Source organism: Apaloderma vittatum, unplaced genomic scaffold, assembly GCF_000703405.1.
Source record: "Apaloderma vittatum isolate BGI_N311 unplaced genomic scaffold, ASM70340v1 scaffold39369, whole genome shotgun sequence".
Lineage (NCBI taxonomy): Eukaryota > Metazoa > Chordata > Aves > Trogoniformes > Trogonidae > Apaloderma > Apaloderma vittatum.
The window spans coordinates 1-13,353 of NW_009737713.1; the positions used below are offsets into that span (position 1 = coordinate 1).

The 13,353-nt window shown below is 41.4% G+C and overlaps 1 protein-coding gene across 1 annotated transcript in view; it reads right to left on the reverse strand.

Annotated features, from left to right (window-relative positions):
* Positions 1–12,880: 12,880 nt before the first annotated feature.
* The window catches only part of APOOL (apolipoprotein O-like), a gene marked incomplete at its 5' end in the record, with an annotated part of 6,509 nt that continues 6,036 nt past the window's right edge, over positions 12,881–13,353 (reverse strand). The window contains one exon of the mRNA XM_009877406.1: positions 12,881–12,978. Coding sequence (XP_009875708.1) covers positions 12,881–12,978 — 98 coding nt within the window. The remainder of the gene's footprint in view (positions 12,979–13,353) is intronic.

Consider the following 13,353-nt stretch of genomic DNA (forward strand, 5'->3'; position numbering starts at 1 on the left):
AAGGGGAAACCCCAGAGGAACGGGTCCAGCGCCGCCCGCCCGCCTTCAGCTTCGTCAGCAGAGATGAAGGCACCGCCAAGAGGCGGCCGCCGCTGTCCTTGCCCCGTTATTGTACCAACGTCTTATCAAACCCACCTTTTTCAGTATTTAAAATACATTCTTGACAGCAGTAGCAGTGTCCCCAGTATAATTAATAAAAAAAGCGCACAACAGTGTCGGTGAACTGGAAGAAAGGGCTGGCATAAATCACAGCATGGGAACGCCGGCCTCTCCACCCGAGCAGTTCCGTTAGAAAAATATTGGTGAGTCTGGGGGGGGACAAAGAAAAAAAGTAAAAAAAGTCTTCTAGAGAATTAGCCTGAATATACCTTAGTAACAGCATCCGTATTGTCCAGCACTTACAAACAAAGCACAAAACTTGAGCTGGAGAAGCCCGTAAGGTCTGTTCTCCGATTTAACTAAATGGGTTGTAACTGTCAGGTTTTCTAAACCCACCTGAAGCGAATGCTATTGTAGTGCGCACACACCTCTGGTGTGCAAATAAATCTCATTTTGCACTACACGACTAAGTTGCAGTTAAATACAGAGCTACATGGTGGTTGCTTTTTCCTTCTGCAATTCTCCAAAGATTCTCACTTTCACCTCCTTATCACAGAACCGGGAGACCTCTCCTTCTCCCTGTTTTGTTCTTCTAAAGGGGTAAGTGATACAATAGTGAGGGGTAAAGCTGTCTGTAACATGCCACACACCAAATTCAGTATAGTGTTAAGAACATTCTAGTAGTTTCTTCCAGCTCTAGCAAAAAGACAGAGATTTTAATGAGAAAACAATTTCAAAACTAGACCAACGCAACTGAGGAATGAGAGGAAAAAATACCTGAAGAAGGTAATCACAAAACTGAATACTTGGGGAAACAGCGATAAAGAATCTTACAAAGTGATACAATCAGAAAAGCAGAACTACAGGGAGATTAATTATCCCTTTCTTCAATAAAAACCCATCTGTGCTATATTCTGTCTCCTGGAGTAATATCAAGGGAAATCTCAAAAGCACAATGAGCGTAAAATAGCAACGAGCAACAACGAGGCTATTGCCAACAGCTCGACACAACACTCACCATCAGACCCAACATGCAAATTTGCAGAGCGAGGCAGCAATTATAAGAAAAATCAATCCAAAGCCGTGGTCAGAAGCACAGAAATGTAAAAAAAAAATACCAAGACCACAGGAATCCAAATACCAAAAAGTGCAGCGGTGAATCACAAAGAACGCACAGAAGCCAAGCCACCACGCTGTGTATCCATTTAACCCGTTGACACTTGACAGGAAAGCCGCACATCGTAACCCGGACACCAAATGAACAACCGGAATTGCTCCTGACCCTCCCGTTCAGAACATAGATTTTGAAGAGTTACTTGGCCACCTCTGCTCTCCACGTAAGAGCCAAACAACGAAAGCACAATGCTGGGCAGATGGCACGCTCAAAAAAGTATTCCTTAATAATACTGTATATTTAAGAGTATTTAAAGCAGTCTCTTCACAGTTTTCTTTTGCGTACAACCTGATGTTAATCCTGGTGATCTGACCACGAGCAATTAAGTATATTCCTTTTGAAAGAGGGGGTGGAATGTGCAGCTGAACACTCAAAGTCTGGGAGCGCTTGCAGGTTGATAAACAGAGCTAGAGGTCAACCACAACTAGAGTCTGTTAAATTATGGCACCACTGGAGGTGAAGAAGTAACAAAAAAATAAAAGCAATTCACTGACGCATTAGGATCTGACTTTCCGGGGTCAAAATAGTTTAAACTGATAGTCTAGGATCTAAACGGATGTGCTAACAGCATTTCGGCGTGTTTTGAAGATAGCAGAGAGAACATGATTTTCACTTCTTATTTCTGATAGAAATTGAAAAATATAACTGGGTGACAGCAGGACGCTTTTACTGAACTCGCCCGGTGAAAGAACAAGCGAAAGCCACGGTGTTCTTCCTCGCTTCCTCCTCCGGTGATGCCAGAACAAGGCGCTCCCTCAAGCTGCATCAAGTAGAGATGTTCCTAATACGAACATTCGGCTTTTTCGTGCTTTAATTGGCAAGAAAATCCTTAACGCTGACCTGCACAAGCATTGTTCTAGGCTGTCTGCAGTCTCAGAAGACACTAACGCAGGCTTGTGAGATTCTGCTTTGGTCATACAGTCACGTATATTACCTAGCATTAAGGAAAAGAATAATTTATTCTATATGTTTCAATAACGTGCTTGAGACTTTGGGAAATGAGAAACGTATCCAGGACTTCAGTATCTTTAATTTGTTAGTTAACAATAATACATCTAAAAGTTCATGTTACCGCCAAACTCTCATCCTGCAAACACAGCTGAAAGTGAACTTAAAACCCCAACATACTCTCTTTGAGCTTTTGGCCGGTTTTTTCCACTGTTACACTGAACAGTGCCACAGTATCTTATTTTCTATATTCCTACGATTATTTTGGAAACATTTTAAATTCATGACAGTTACAACCTTCAACATTTTCAATGTTTATATTAAAGACACCCCCAGACCTTCCTGATAGACTGAGATACCAGAAAGTTTCAGTCTGTTCCTGCAGCCAAAGCCCACTACTTCCGAGGAAAACGTTCTGCTATTCTTTAGCTCCCTCAGGGTAACCAAGTTCTCTGCAAAAGTTGCAGGTAGGAGCTGCAAGAGTTGGCTGGTGTGAGGGAAGAAGATTAAAGCGAGGAAGCACAACTAAAGAAACTCTGTTTCTAAAAGGTAATGAAAGTGAATACATTTGTAACTATCAGAAGAAAACCATATGAGCCTTCAGATAAATGAGTACTTTAGGATTTCGCTTCAGAAAAAAAAGAGAAGCACACACTGACTTTTACTTTTTGGAGATACATTAAGGAAACAGCACAAGTCTCAGGCAGCAAGCTGATAAATTTAGTCCTGCATACTAGTGCACATTTTGCAATAACGTACAAAATAGAATTCTGGTAGTGATGCTGTTACAGTTATGCAAGGTATTGGAAAATGAAGAAAAAAAAATCCAGAAAAATAACCTCTTTCTGTCAAAGACTCAAGCGACAAAGTGTCTGAATAGTCCAGCCAAAACATACTAGTACACATTTTGCAATAACGTACAAAATAGTGCTAGAATTCTGGTAGTGATGCTGTTACAGTTATGCAAGGTATTGGAAAATGAAGAAAAAAAATCCAGAAAAATAACCTCTTTCTGTCAAAGACTCAAGCGACAAAGTGTCTGAATAGTCCAGCCAAAAGCTTCCCCATGTATCAGATCTTTGTCAGCTGCCGTGCTGCTGGCAAGGCTGTGAGCTAATTCTTTGTCTCCAAACCATAGTATAAAGTGAAAATGAGCAAAAAAGGCAGAAAACCATCAGCATACCTGTAATTCTCTGATTGACTTGGGGTTGGGATAGCATCAAAATCTTGTCTTCTCATCACCCCTTTTGGAATTTGTCCAACCCCACCATCCCACACTGAGAAAAATGACAAAAAATTACAAAACCAGCTCACCATGTACAGCATCTTAGCAGCCGTCTTCAGTGTGAAAAAAAAAAAGTATAAGCCCATTTATCAGTTACAAAATACATTCTTCGTTACAGACACATTTTCAAACGTATAAATTCAATTTACCTAAAAGACTCAGCAGAAGAAGCATTTTTATATATTTGTATAACGGAGACCTCTAAGACACAATGGAGAAACACCCACCCAGGTAAGTCTTTGCACGATTAAGTAAACCAGGTGTTAAAGGTCTTATCGAGGCCTGGAAATTTCATTGAGTCTTTAATGATTAAACACTTCAGAAAGACGCCAATATTTAACTTCGCATCGATGCAAAACTGAGACAAAAATTGAACTAAATACAGTGATCAACAATTAAGATCAAATGAATATTGCTTTTTAAAGACTGGCCAAACATACTGAAGAAGGAAAACACCAGGAAGAAACAAGATAAATATTCTATATTGTTCATAAACCCAGTAAGTTGTGTCCATTTGCCAAAGGTACCTTTGTTTAAACATATAACGAGCTGAAGTAATTTTCAAAACACGGTCCCCTCAGGAGAGAAGCAAGGCCCGGGGCAGTTCAGCTGCAGGAGCTGATGCTCTCGGATGCAGATTTTGGTTTTCTCAGACAGCTCGGGTGAGGGCTCTGCGGGCTGCAGAGCAACACGGGCACTCGCCTGCCTCGCTGGCATGAAGGCAAAAGCTCAGACAGTTTACAACAGGGTTTCTACAAGCTCATATTTTCACGACCACCACAGGCAGCGAGGTGACGCAGCGGGGAGAAGCGCCCCACAGGCTGCCTCTGGGCTGCCCCTTCCAGTCTGAGCGTGAGACAGCAGCCCTGACCCACAGCAGTTCCCTTTGCAACATTTTTTTCTCCCCTAACAAAGCGCCCAGGTTTTGGTCTAACTCACACCTTGAAAATGTCAGCGTTGCTTCAACCACAGTCACAATTAGTTACAAATTAAACAGCACCATCTCCTGGTCAAGGTAGGCTCATGCCTCGTTTTGTGGGTTTTTTCCACTCAGCTGCATTTCCAAGGTATTAGTAACATTTTAGAAATATATTTAAGAGGAAATAATGTACCAGGGTAGATTATTATGCATGTAGACTCTGCACAGAGTAATTGTAAGTAATTTTTTTTTTTAATTTTGTATAATAGCAGAGAAACTGTCCTGAGTTGCACTAAGAGCTGTTCTCTGCATCACCACTTCCTGGCTGTTCAGTTTCCCTGGGGCTTGAGAGAGATGAAATTCTAAAAGGATTCTCCCATCCCTCTCCTTGGAAGTTCTTCCCACCGAAATATCACACGCAGACATCGATCTGCACAGTGACAGGTTTTGTGATTTAAACTCTCCAAATCGTGCTGAGCTGTTATTTTGGTTTTGGTTCAGTGAAGAATGACTGACTTAAAATCTGTTTTACTCAAACTCATCTTAGCAAGCATTATCAACGACATCATACAGTAGTGAGAGCTAAGTAAGTTATTTATAGCAGTTCATACTAGAAACCTTATTGCACAGAAAAGACTCCAAATGCACACCACTGGCCAATGAAGGAAAAAACAGAGAAAAATTGAAAAACCACACTTATAACTATTGCTGATAAATGCAAAATAATTAACAGTAAACATGTATTTCATTTGTAAAATGAAGCAGTTAGTGTACATCCAGCTAGAGTGCAAGACTTTTCCAGGGAAGGAGTTTAACAAACACAGCTAGAGAGGAATTTATTTCTCCCATTACTCTGTACCATGTTTTCATTTGCAATAGCCTTAAAGTAGCACCAGGCATGAGGGAAACACACAGAAAGGGAACGTGCACACTTCAATAGAAAGGATACACGAAACAGCAAGTACCATGGCAGTAGCATTTCTTCACTCTTCTTCAGCTCTTCTGGGCTGGACGGGATGTGTTTGGTCAGGCTTTTTGCCCTAAAAAGTTTGTTTACTCAGTATCAGAGCTGACCTGCCCTCAAGAGCTCCCACCAAGTACTGACACACGGTGCTGAATTGGTTTTTCCAACATGAAAGCATCGAAGCAAGTTTACCCGCAGATGACTGGCATCACAGTATTTCTCCATTTATCTAACTCCCACCAATAGAACTCCTGCTACTTTTCCACTCCTTACACAACTATTATTTTTCCAAATATTGAGACAAGCCTATTCCTCCATGCATATGACTTCAGAGACTGCAGGATTAGGGAGAAGAGAGTAGGAGGGAGAAGCAGAGATCTGAATGAGGTGCTGAACACCAAATCTCAGTTATTCAATCTCTTTCATTATCACAATATGTTCTTACCACTTACTTCCTGAGCAATTTCTACCAAGCTATGAATAAACTAGACTCAAGAGTTTGGTAAGACACACTGTGAAATGAACATTTAGTTTTTCAAGTGTTTTAACAGAAATACATTCTGATGAGCAGGAAGCCTTTAAACCCAGGAGGAACGCAGTAGGGCACAGGAATAATAAGAATTCAAGAAGACTTTGTGAGGTTGGTAGCCTCAGCTGCTCCAGGTACTCTGACCATCAGCTGGAGACAATTTACAAACCAAGTTACAAGTGAGAGAGAGGGAAAGAAGGATTTCTGCATCCCTCTGAGGCTGAACGTAGCCTCGGGAAGGTGTGCAGGGCATGCTGGTCCTCAAGTTTAATGGGGATGAGACGGGAGCTAAGAAGAAATCCCATAACCATGTGCACCTCCCATTCATTTGGCTGGTTAATTTTGGCAATCCTATTTCCTTTCTGAGAAAAGGATAGAAAATAGCCCTCTGGCTAGGGTGGATGGCAACAAAGCCTAACACCTTAGCACATCCCCAAACTGTCACCTTAAAAAGTCGTTAAACGTTTCTCAACATTCAGCGCACAACAAGATCCTGAATACGTGACGGCCTCTATGTGAACGATTCGTCATCCTAGAAAACCGCACAGGAAGAAATGGGGAACACCCAAAGTTTGTGAAAGACGAACTGCTTTGAAGTTTAAGTTAGCACAAGCACTGTTTTGTTTTTCAGAATGGTGTCCTTGAAGTTTCTCCATAACTGACAAAATCCCAGCTCGGATTTCTTCATTTGACAGGAGCTGGCTGCTCATGCAAACGTGCCAAATGCAGTTACATTAACAGCGAAAGGTAAACCTTAAGCTTTCGTTTTCAAAGGATGAATAACGATCTGTAAAAATCAATGCCTAGCAAATTCTTGAAAGAACAGTGCTTTGGCTGAAAGCCCGACAGCGCTTCATTTTACAGCAGGTTCTGATTCTCAGCCCTGCCAGAAGATTGTTTTACAACAGATCCCAGAATCACTCTCATGAGAACAGAGAAATTAACATGTACCTCAGGAAAAAAATTGGTTTGAACCTTCCTCAGAGGTGAAGCACCCGTTTGTAGAGATACTCTCTTCTTCCAGCTGACGGGGAACTTGGTTCCAGCTCACGGCTGCTGAACGCCGGCACGTCAGTTGTGTGATACCCAGCACACCTCTACCTACGGCTTTTAAATTTGATCGAGACAAAGATGCAGAAATGTAATTTACAGTTTTGACTTGGGCGAGATGTTCTAACGAAGCAGATTACAAAACCACAAACTACCGACTTGGTGTCGCACTTTTGGCATTTTATTGAACACAACGGGTCTAAACCAGGCCTCGTGGAAGGGCTGCAGGGGCCAGCAGCAGATTTCTCTTTTTAGTGCCTCCTTAGGGAACAACAAATAGACCCAGCGCCAATAGGCCTGATCAGCTGTTAGCTTTACGTCACAGTGTACCTCTTTCTTTCTCTTATTGCCTTCGTCTCTGGCACACAGCAAAACCACGTGCAAAGTTACACACACCATAACCACAGTCTAGGTAGAACACACCTACGCTAATTTTATTTCCTCAAGTAGAGAGCTGTACCTAACGCAAAGCTAGTAACCAAATTAATGGCGGAAGCTACTGCTCATTGGCTTTTATCTTAATTAATATCAGCTCTGCTTCAAGATGGCTTTGGAGAACACTCTTCTACTCCCGTTGCGTTGCAAAGGTTCTGAGGGCGGCGCAAGCAGAAAGCAAGCTCCGTATTTCTCAAATACTGATATTAGGACTGCTACAAATAAAGCACACAAAAAAGTTATCAACACTTAAAACTGTGACGGCCTCAGTTTAGCCTTATCACCTGACCACAGAAAGGGAAACGCACGGGATTTCTTTTAGTCATTTCAGTAAAAGCAATCTCCTAGAGCCTGTAAATAAAAGGGCAAAGAATTAATCCCATCTGGAGTGATGGTGTTCTGACTCAGCCCCACAGTAAACTCAGAACTCCCACACGCACGTCCCTTTCACCACCTACTTTTCTTACTTACTTCACCACTTTTGTTACTTTTAGTTCCCTCTCCCTTCTCTTCTTCTACAACTTAGTAGTATGTACTGACATAGCCATTTTTTTGTAACACGGAAGAGATCTGGCCCTTAGACTTTAAAACATAAAGGAGCTTCCTCAAACAAAAAAATCAGTGTAACAAGAAGATTTTCCAGCATTTCAATTCCCCTTTCCTTAGCAGTTCGCTTTGGTTTGTACACTTGCTCTCGTCTACAAGAAGGGCACATCAACGCTGTGCTAATGTAACTCATATAAGCTCTGGCATGGTTTCAATTACAGCCTTTAACTTTACTTCTTAGAATCTTTGCAATTTAAAATAAAAACTTCACAAGATCTAGGACATACTAGTGCTCCTTTTAAAAAGTACACGCTTTGCAGCACCTCACCCTCTTTTTGTATTAAAAGCACACACTCCAAACTTTCACTACAGGATAACTATATCGGTGTATTAAAATCTTTACAATACTTCCTAAGTTCGAGAATCATAACGATAACTAAGAACTGTAACACTCATTAAAACAACCACATTACTTGTTCACACAAATGTTGTGCTTTAAGTAGTTACACTGCCAGTTACACCATGGATTGCACTATCCAGGACTCCTGTATTGCAAATTACCATACCTGGAAGATTATCATGGAGCCAAACTGAGGTAAATTTATTTGCTGTCCGCCTCATTCTTTTCACAATTGGTATCAGCCTTTCAGCAGTGATAAAAGTCCTATTTTTTTCAAGTTCTGAGTTACAGCACCCTTTAGAAGAAATTGCTAAAATGAAAGCACTTCTCAAAACGTGAGACGAATAACCAACTGAACGCTGAGCGCTAATACCTCCTGCATGCTACTCTGGTGATTTTTTCCAGGACTGCGTATTTCAATACGGGAGGTTTTTCCCCTCACATTAGTGAAATAGGTGTGACTTGGTCATGTTTACCGATTCACTTTTAAAACATACTTCAGAGAAAAGGGACTGACGATCTGCCCTACAGATGAGACAACATACAAAAGTTAAACTTAGCTTTCAAGTATCTTATCACCCTTTATTTTCAGGTGCTTCACAAAGATATGACAAAATAAAGTATCACAATCAGTTTTATGTAAATAAAAAGTATCAACAAGTTCCCAGTCTCTATGTATCGAATACAGTCAATCATAAATAAAAACATGCATTAAATTAAAATTATTTCTGTATTATAAAATAAGTTCATGTAACCCAGTTCTTTAAGACATAATATTTTCCACAAATATATCTTACATCATATAAAAATTACAGTGTACATTCTTAATTTTGTTAGGTTACTGCATTATTGCATCACGGAAGAAACTTGAGGTGACATCTGAGAGGCATTTCAAAAAGTGTTCCACTATAAATTAATAAAACCACGTCTTTCAATGCAACTTTTCCTGTGTACTTAATGCTCATTTCTCACCGTTTAACACGCTTGTGTACCGGGTGTGAAATCTTAAAGAGACCAAGTCAGGCACATGTAGTTAAAATGAGGGCTCATACGCATGGCACAACGCACAGTTGAATTTGCTTTTTTAAAGCGGTTGCACAGCACCTTTACTATAAAATATTAATACGGAGAGGTGGCCACAATTCCTTGTAGTTCTCTGGAACAAGCCGTCTGTAGAGCCCGATATAGAAGGTGGAGGCTGAGCTGTCGGAATGGAAGAGGGCAGGCACCTCTTCATGTTTGAAAGAGAAACACTTCACAAAAAAGAAACACTTTCATAACAAAGATTTGCTGTCACCATCCCAGTATCTGTACGAGGGCCCAATCAGCAATCTCATGCCACCAAATACGTTCCAAACTTCACTATAAAAACCTGAGTCTTTTTTGGTCACTCTAGGGATTTCTCTCACCGTTGCGTCTCACACGGGTGGACAGGACAATGAGCAACTCTAAGAGAAGTTTATGTTAGCAAACTTCTATTATAGTACTTTCCATGATTTACTAAAAAATTTCCTCCCACTATTAATAAATCTATGCTCCAGGACAGAGAAATCCCAACTGAGAGATCGGTTACAGTCTTTCTGAAAACAGAGAACACACCCCAGAGAGGATACTAAACTTTTTGTATTTTTTTGTCCCATTTTCTTCAGCTGCAGATAGGGAAACGGTCATCTTTAGCTGTATCTGTTTCAGGGCCAAAATCCAAGCCTCTGATTTTAGTCCCAGCTTTTCAAGTGGGTGAGGATATTAACCACAAACCACTGACAGAAAACAAACAAAAGTTACCCTGTTTGGTACAGAAGAATGAGAAAGTGAAATCTCAACTGACACAAAAACACTAGAAAGTGACAGTAGCAGGTAAACCCTGTGCTGGAACAGACGGGCGCTGGCTCGCTTGAAACAGCACAGGGAAACATCATTTTATCAGCTCCAGAACTGTGTTTCTCCTCCTGTTCACTCTTCAAAGTCAAGTCCAGTTACACGCCAGAAAATGTATTTAAGACTTCAGAACGACAACGTAACTCTGGGGCAATGTTCTACTACAGCTTTGCCCAAAGGCGGAACTGGAGACTGAAACCCAGCCTAAGGACGGCTTCGTGTACCACGTCCGTTTGCAGCATGAACTTCTTGTAAAATCAGTTTGCATGAAACATCTCATTCTGGACTGCCTAACCGCCGAGGAGCCCAAGGTAGGTTTTGCAGACCAGGCACCTGCCTATCAAGATTTGAGCGGTGATGGCCTTAAAGCACGGGAAGGACCCAGGCAGCTTTTGGCACCGCAGGGAGGGGAAAGGCTTTTAAGGTCTATTCTCGCCTGGCAAGGGCAGACACGCTTCTTCCTTGACAGCTCTCCAAGGCAGCTTCTCTCCCTGCTCTCAGGAGACTAATTCCTCTGGACAGTTTTCCAATACCATCACTAAAACCCTACAAAATCCACGCATACCTGCATCACCTTACCTGTCCTGTTGACTTGTCGTGGTAGCTTATCACTCAAAGGACATCAGTTAGAATTTAAATAGAATCTAGGAGTAGAGCAGATGGCTTTTCCTTTATGCTTTTTATCCAGAATCTGATCAAAGGGAGATAGATAATACGATTTCTGCCATCCAATCTTGCACTTGAAAATGATAGTTTCTTCACCATTTTCACTTCCTGCCTTACGTCTTCATCCGTTTCCCTGGAAATGGTTCTGAAGCCCAGCAATCTAATTTTTCTACTGCTCCCTCTGTGATAGAGACACTAAATGTGTCTCGTCCAGGAGCTCTGTGAAGATTGATTTAATATCCTCTGATTGCTGCCTAAATTCTGACAGTTTCCTGGGCCGTAAGAGATGATTAAAGAAACAAAACACATCAAATTCTAAGACAGCTGTCCCAAGGAAGCTCACCTAAAAGAATTCTGCTTTAAACTTCACATTTACCGACTTCACTTTCCACTGGACTCTGTGTAACAAAGCCCAACGCTTTGCCCGAAATTTGGATTCCAAAACACCCATGCCTTCCTGTTCCCCAATCATTGTAAAAGCATTAACTTATCGTTTTGCTCATTCATCATTTGTGCCTCGTGCACATTCCATTGTGCGGCATCTCCTCACTTCTGCGAGTCCCACGGGGACACCAGGGGCACCGCCTGCATCCAAGCCGTTTGCCTTTCCATTAGCAGCCTTGCAAGAAGAAATCGGGCTGTGAAATACACTTGCATGAAGCGGAATTTCTTTTCGGGTTGAAGCCTTTCAACCAAACTATCTGTCTGTACAGTTTGCTCGTTTCCCCGCCGCCTCAACTTTACAACAAAGTACGTATTTTCGCTAATTGAAAGACAGGAATATTCAGCAGATTGAAGGACAAACTACCGGCGTGGTCCTTCTGCACTTGATATATTAGGGAAGTACCACAGCCAACAGAGATGAGATCACCTCTAGGCCGAGAGCTGATTATCATCGCGCACTGGTACCGAGTTGTACTTTGTTCAAAGATCACCAGGTGTAGTCCAGCCCCCATAAGAGCATTTTGAAGAGAAAAGGAGATGAACAGAAGTGGAGTGATATATACAATGATAAAAGCAGTGTTTGGAGATTTCATCCTAGGAAACTCAATCAATTTCTCATTTTTGTTCTTATAGAAAAAGGCAGAATTTCACAGAAATCCTACCAAGATCGATGGGTATTGCACACAAACTTCTGGGATGAAAATGTTGGCTGCCTACTACTTGTCAGCACTTTAAAACTTGGAATTAGAGAAGGTTTCCAACCTTCTACACACTGCTAATGCACTCTACATCAATCCAAACAGTTTTGTGAATCAAGCAATTTGCGTACAGTTCTTCTTCAAAGTACCAGAAGTAGCTGAAAACTAATGCATAGTCTATAAAGGCTGTTTTAGAGGCTCTCTGTGTGGTTTTCCCCAACTTGAGTCACATTTAAACACACCAACAGCTTGCAGGATGAGAAGTTATTTCCATTCACCTTTATGAAAGAGGCAAACACCACCAAATGGCTTTGCAATGAATCAAAAAGTGCCTTGTTCGTACAAGTATGAAAGATAATGCTCTTTGCATGATAGAACAACCAACTTTTTAAGGGTACTTGGACCAAGAAGAAGTTGCACTTCGTTCCAGAGCAGGAAGAAAAAAGACAAAGGCCCCTCATCCATCACATCCCTCTTTCAGATCAATGAACATCCGAGCCAAAGCACAGAGATATATGTTTACATTTTCAAATATCCTTTGTGAAGTGACATTTATTAACAAGCTTGGCACAGAGAAACCTCATTGTGAGAAGACACTGGCAAACCTCACTTTTCTCGGTGTCTCCCTAATGACACCAACAGTGAGTGAATTCTCGCTGCTTAGAGGTAGTGAGAAACAAAATCCTCGCTAAACAGAATTATGTAAGTCAGTACTACAAATTGGGACAGTAGAAAACATCTGATTAAATTATACCTCACAGAGTATGCACTGTAAGGATTATTTCTTCCCTTCTTCCCTCCCCCTTATCTGTAACACTTTGCAAAGATTTGTAAGCAGATTTGTCTTAGCTTCTAGTACTGTACAGATCCACATCTTCTGGGCTTGACTGACCGTGGTCCATAAGTTTTGGATCGGGCTTAAATTTGGGTGTCTTCACTGTTCCTGTTAAGAGATAGTAAAGAAATTTAATTAATATTTGAGCCGTAGGAAAAAAAAACCAAAACAACAAACCAAACACACACGCATACTGACACATTTTTTGAGTTTCGAATTATCAAAATATGTACATTCTAGTTAAAACCGTGTAAGTAATAGAGGTCTGTGAAGGCAGCTTTTCCTCCTACTCTTTAGTACTGCCCGAACACAGCAGGGCGAGAGAAGAAACAGGGATGCTTTGCCCTACACACAGAAAGAAAAGTCTGGGATGCGGAAAAAAAATCTCAGGTCTTTCTTGCCCCGCCCCTCCCAGGAGCACAGCACTTTCCCAAACCCACCTGAAGCAGAATCTGCCCTGGAGCTGCCTCCAGGCAGCAGGAA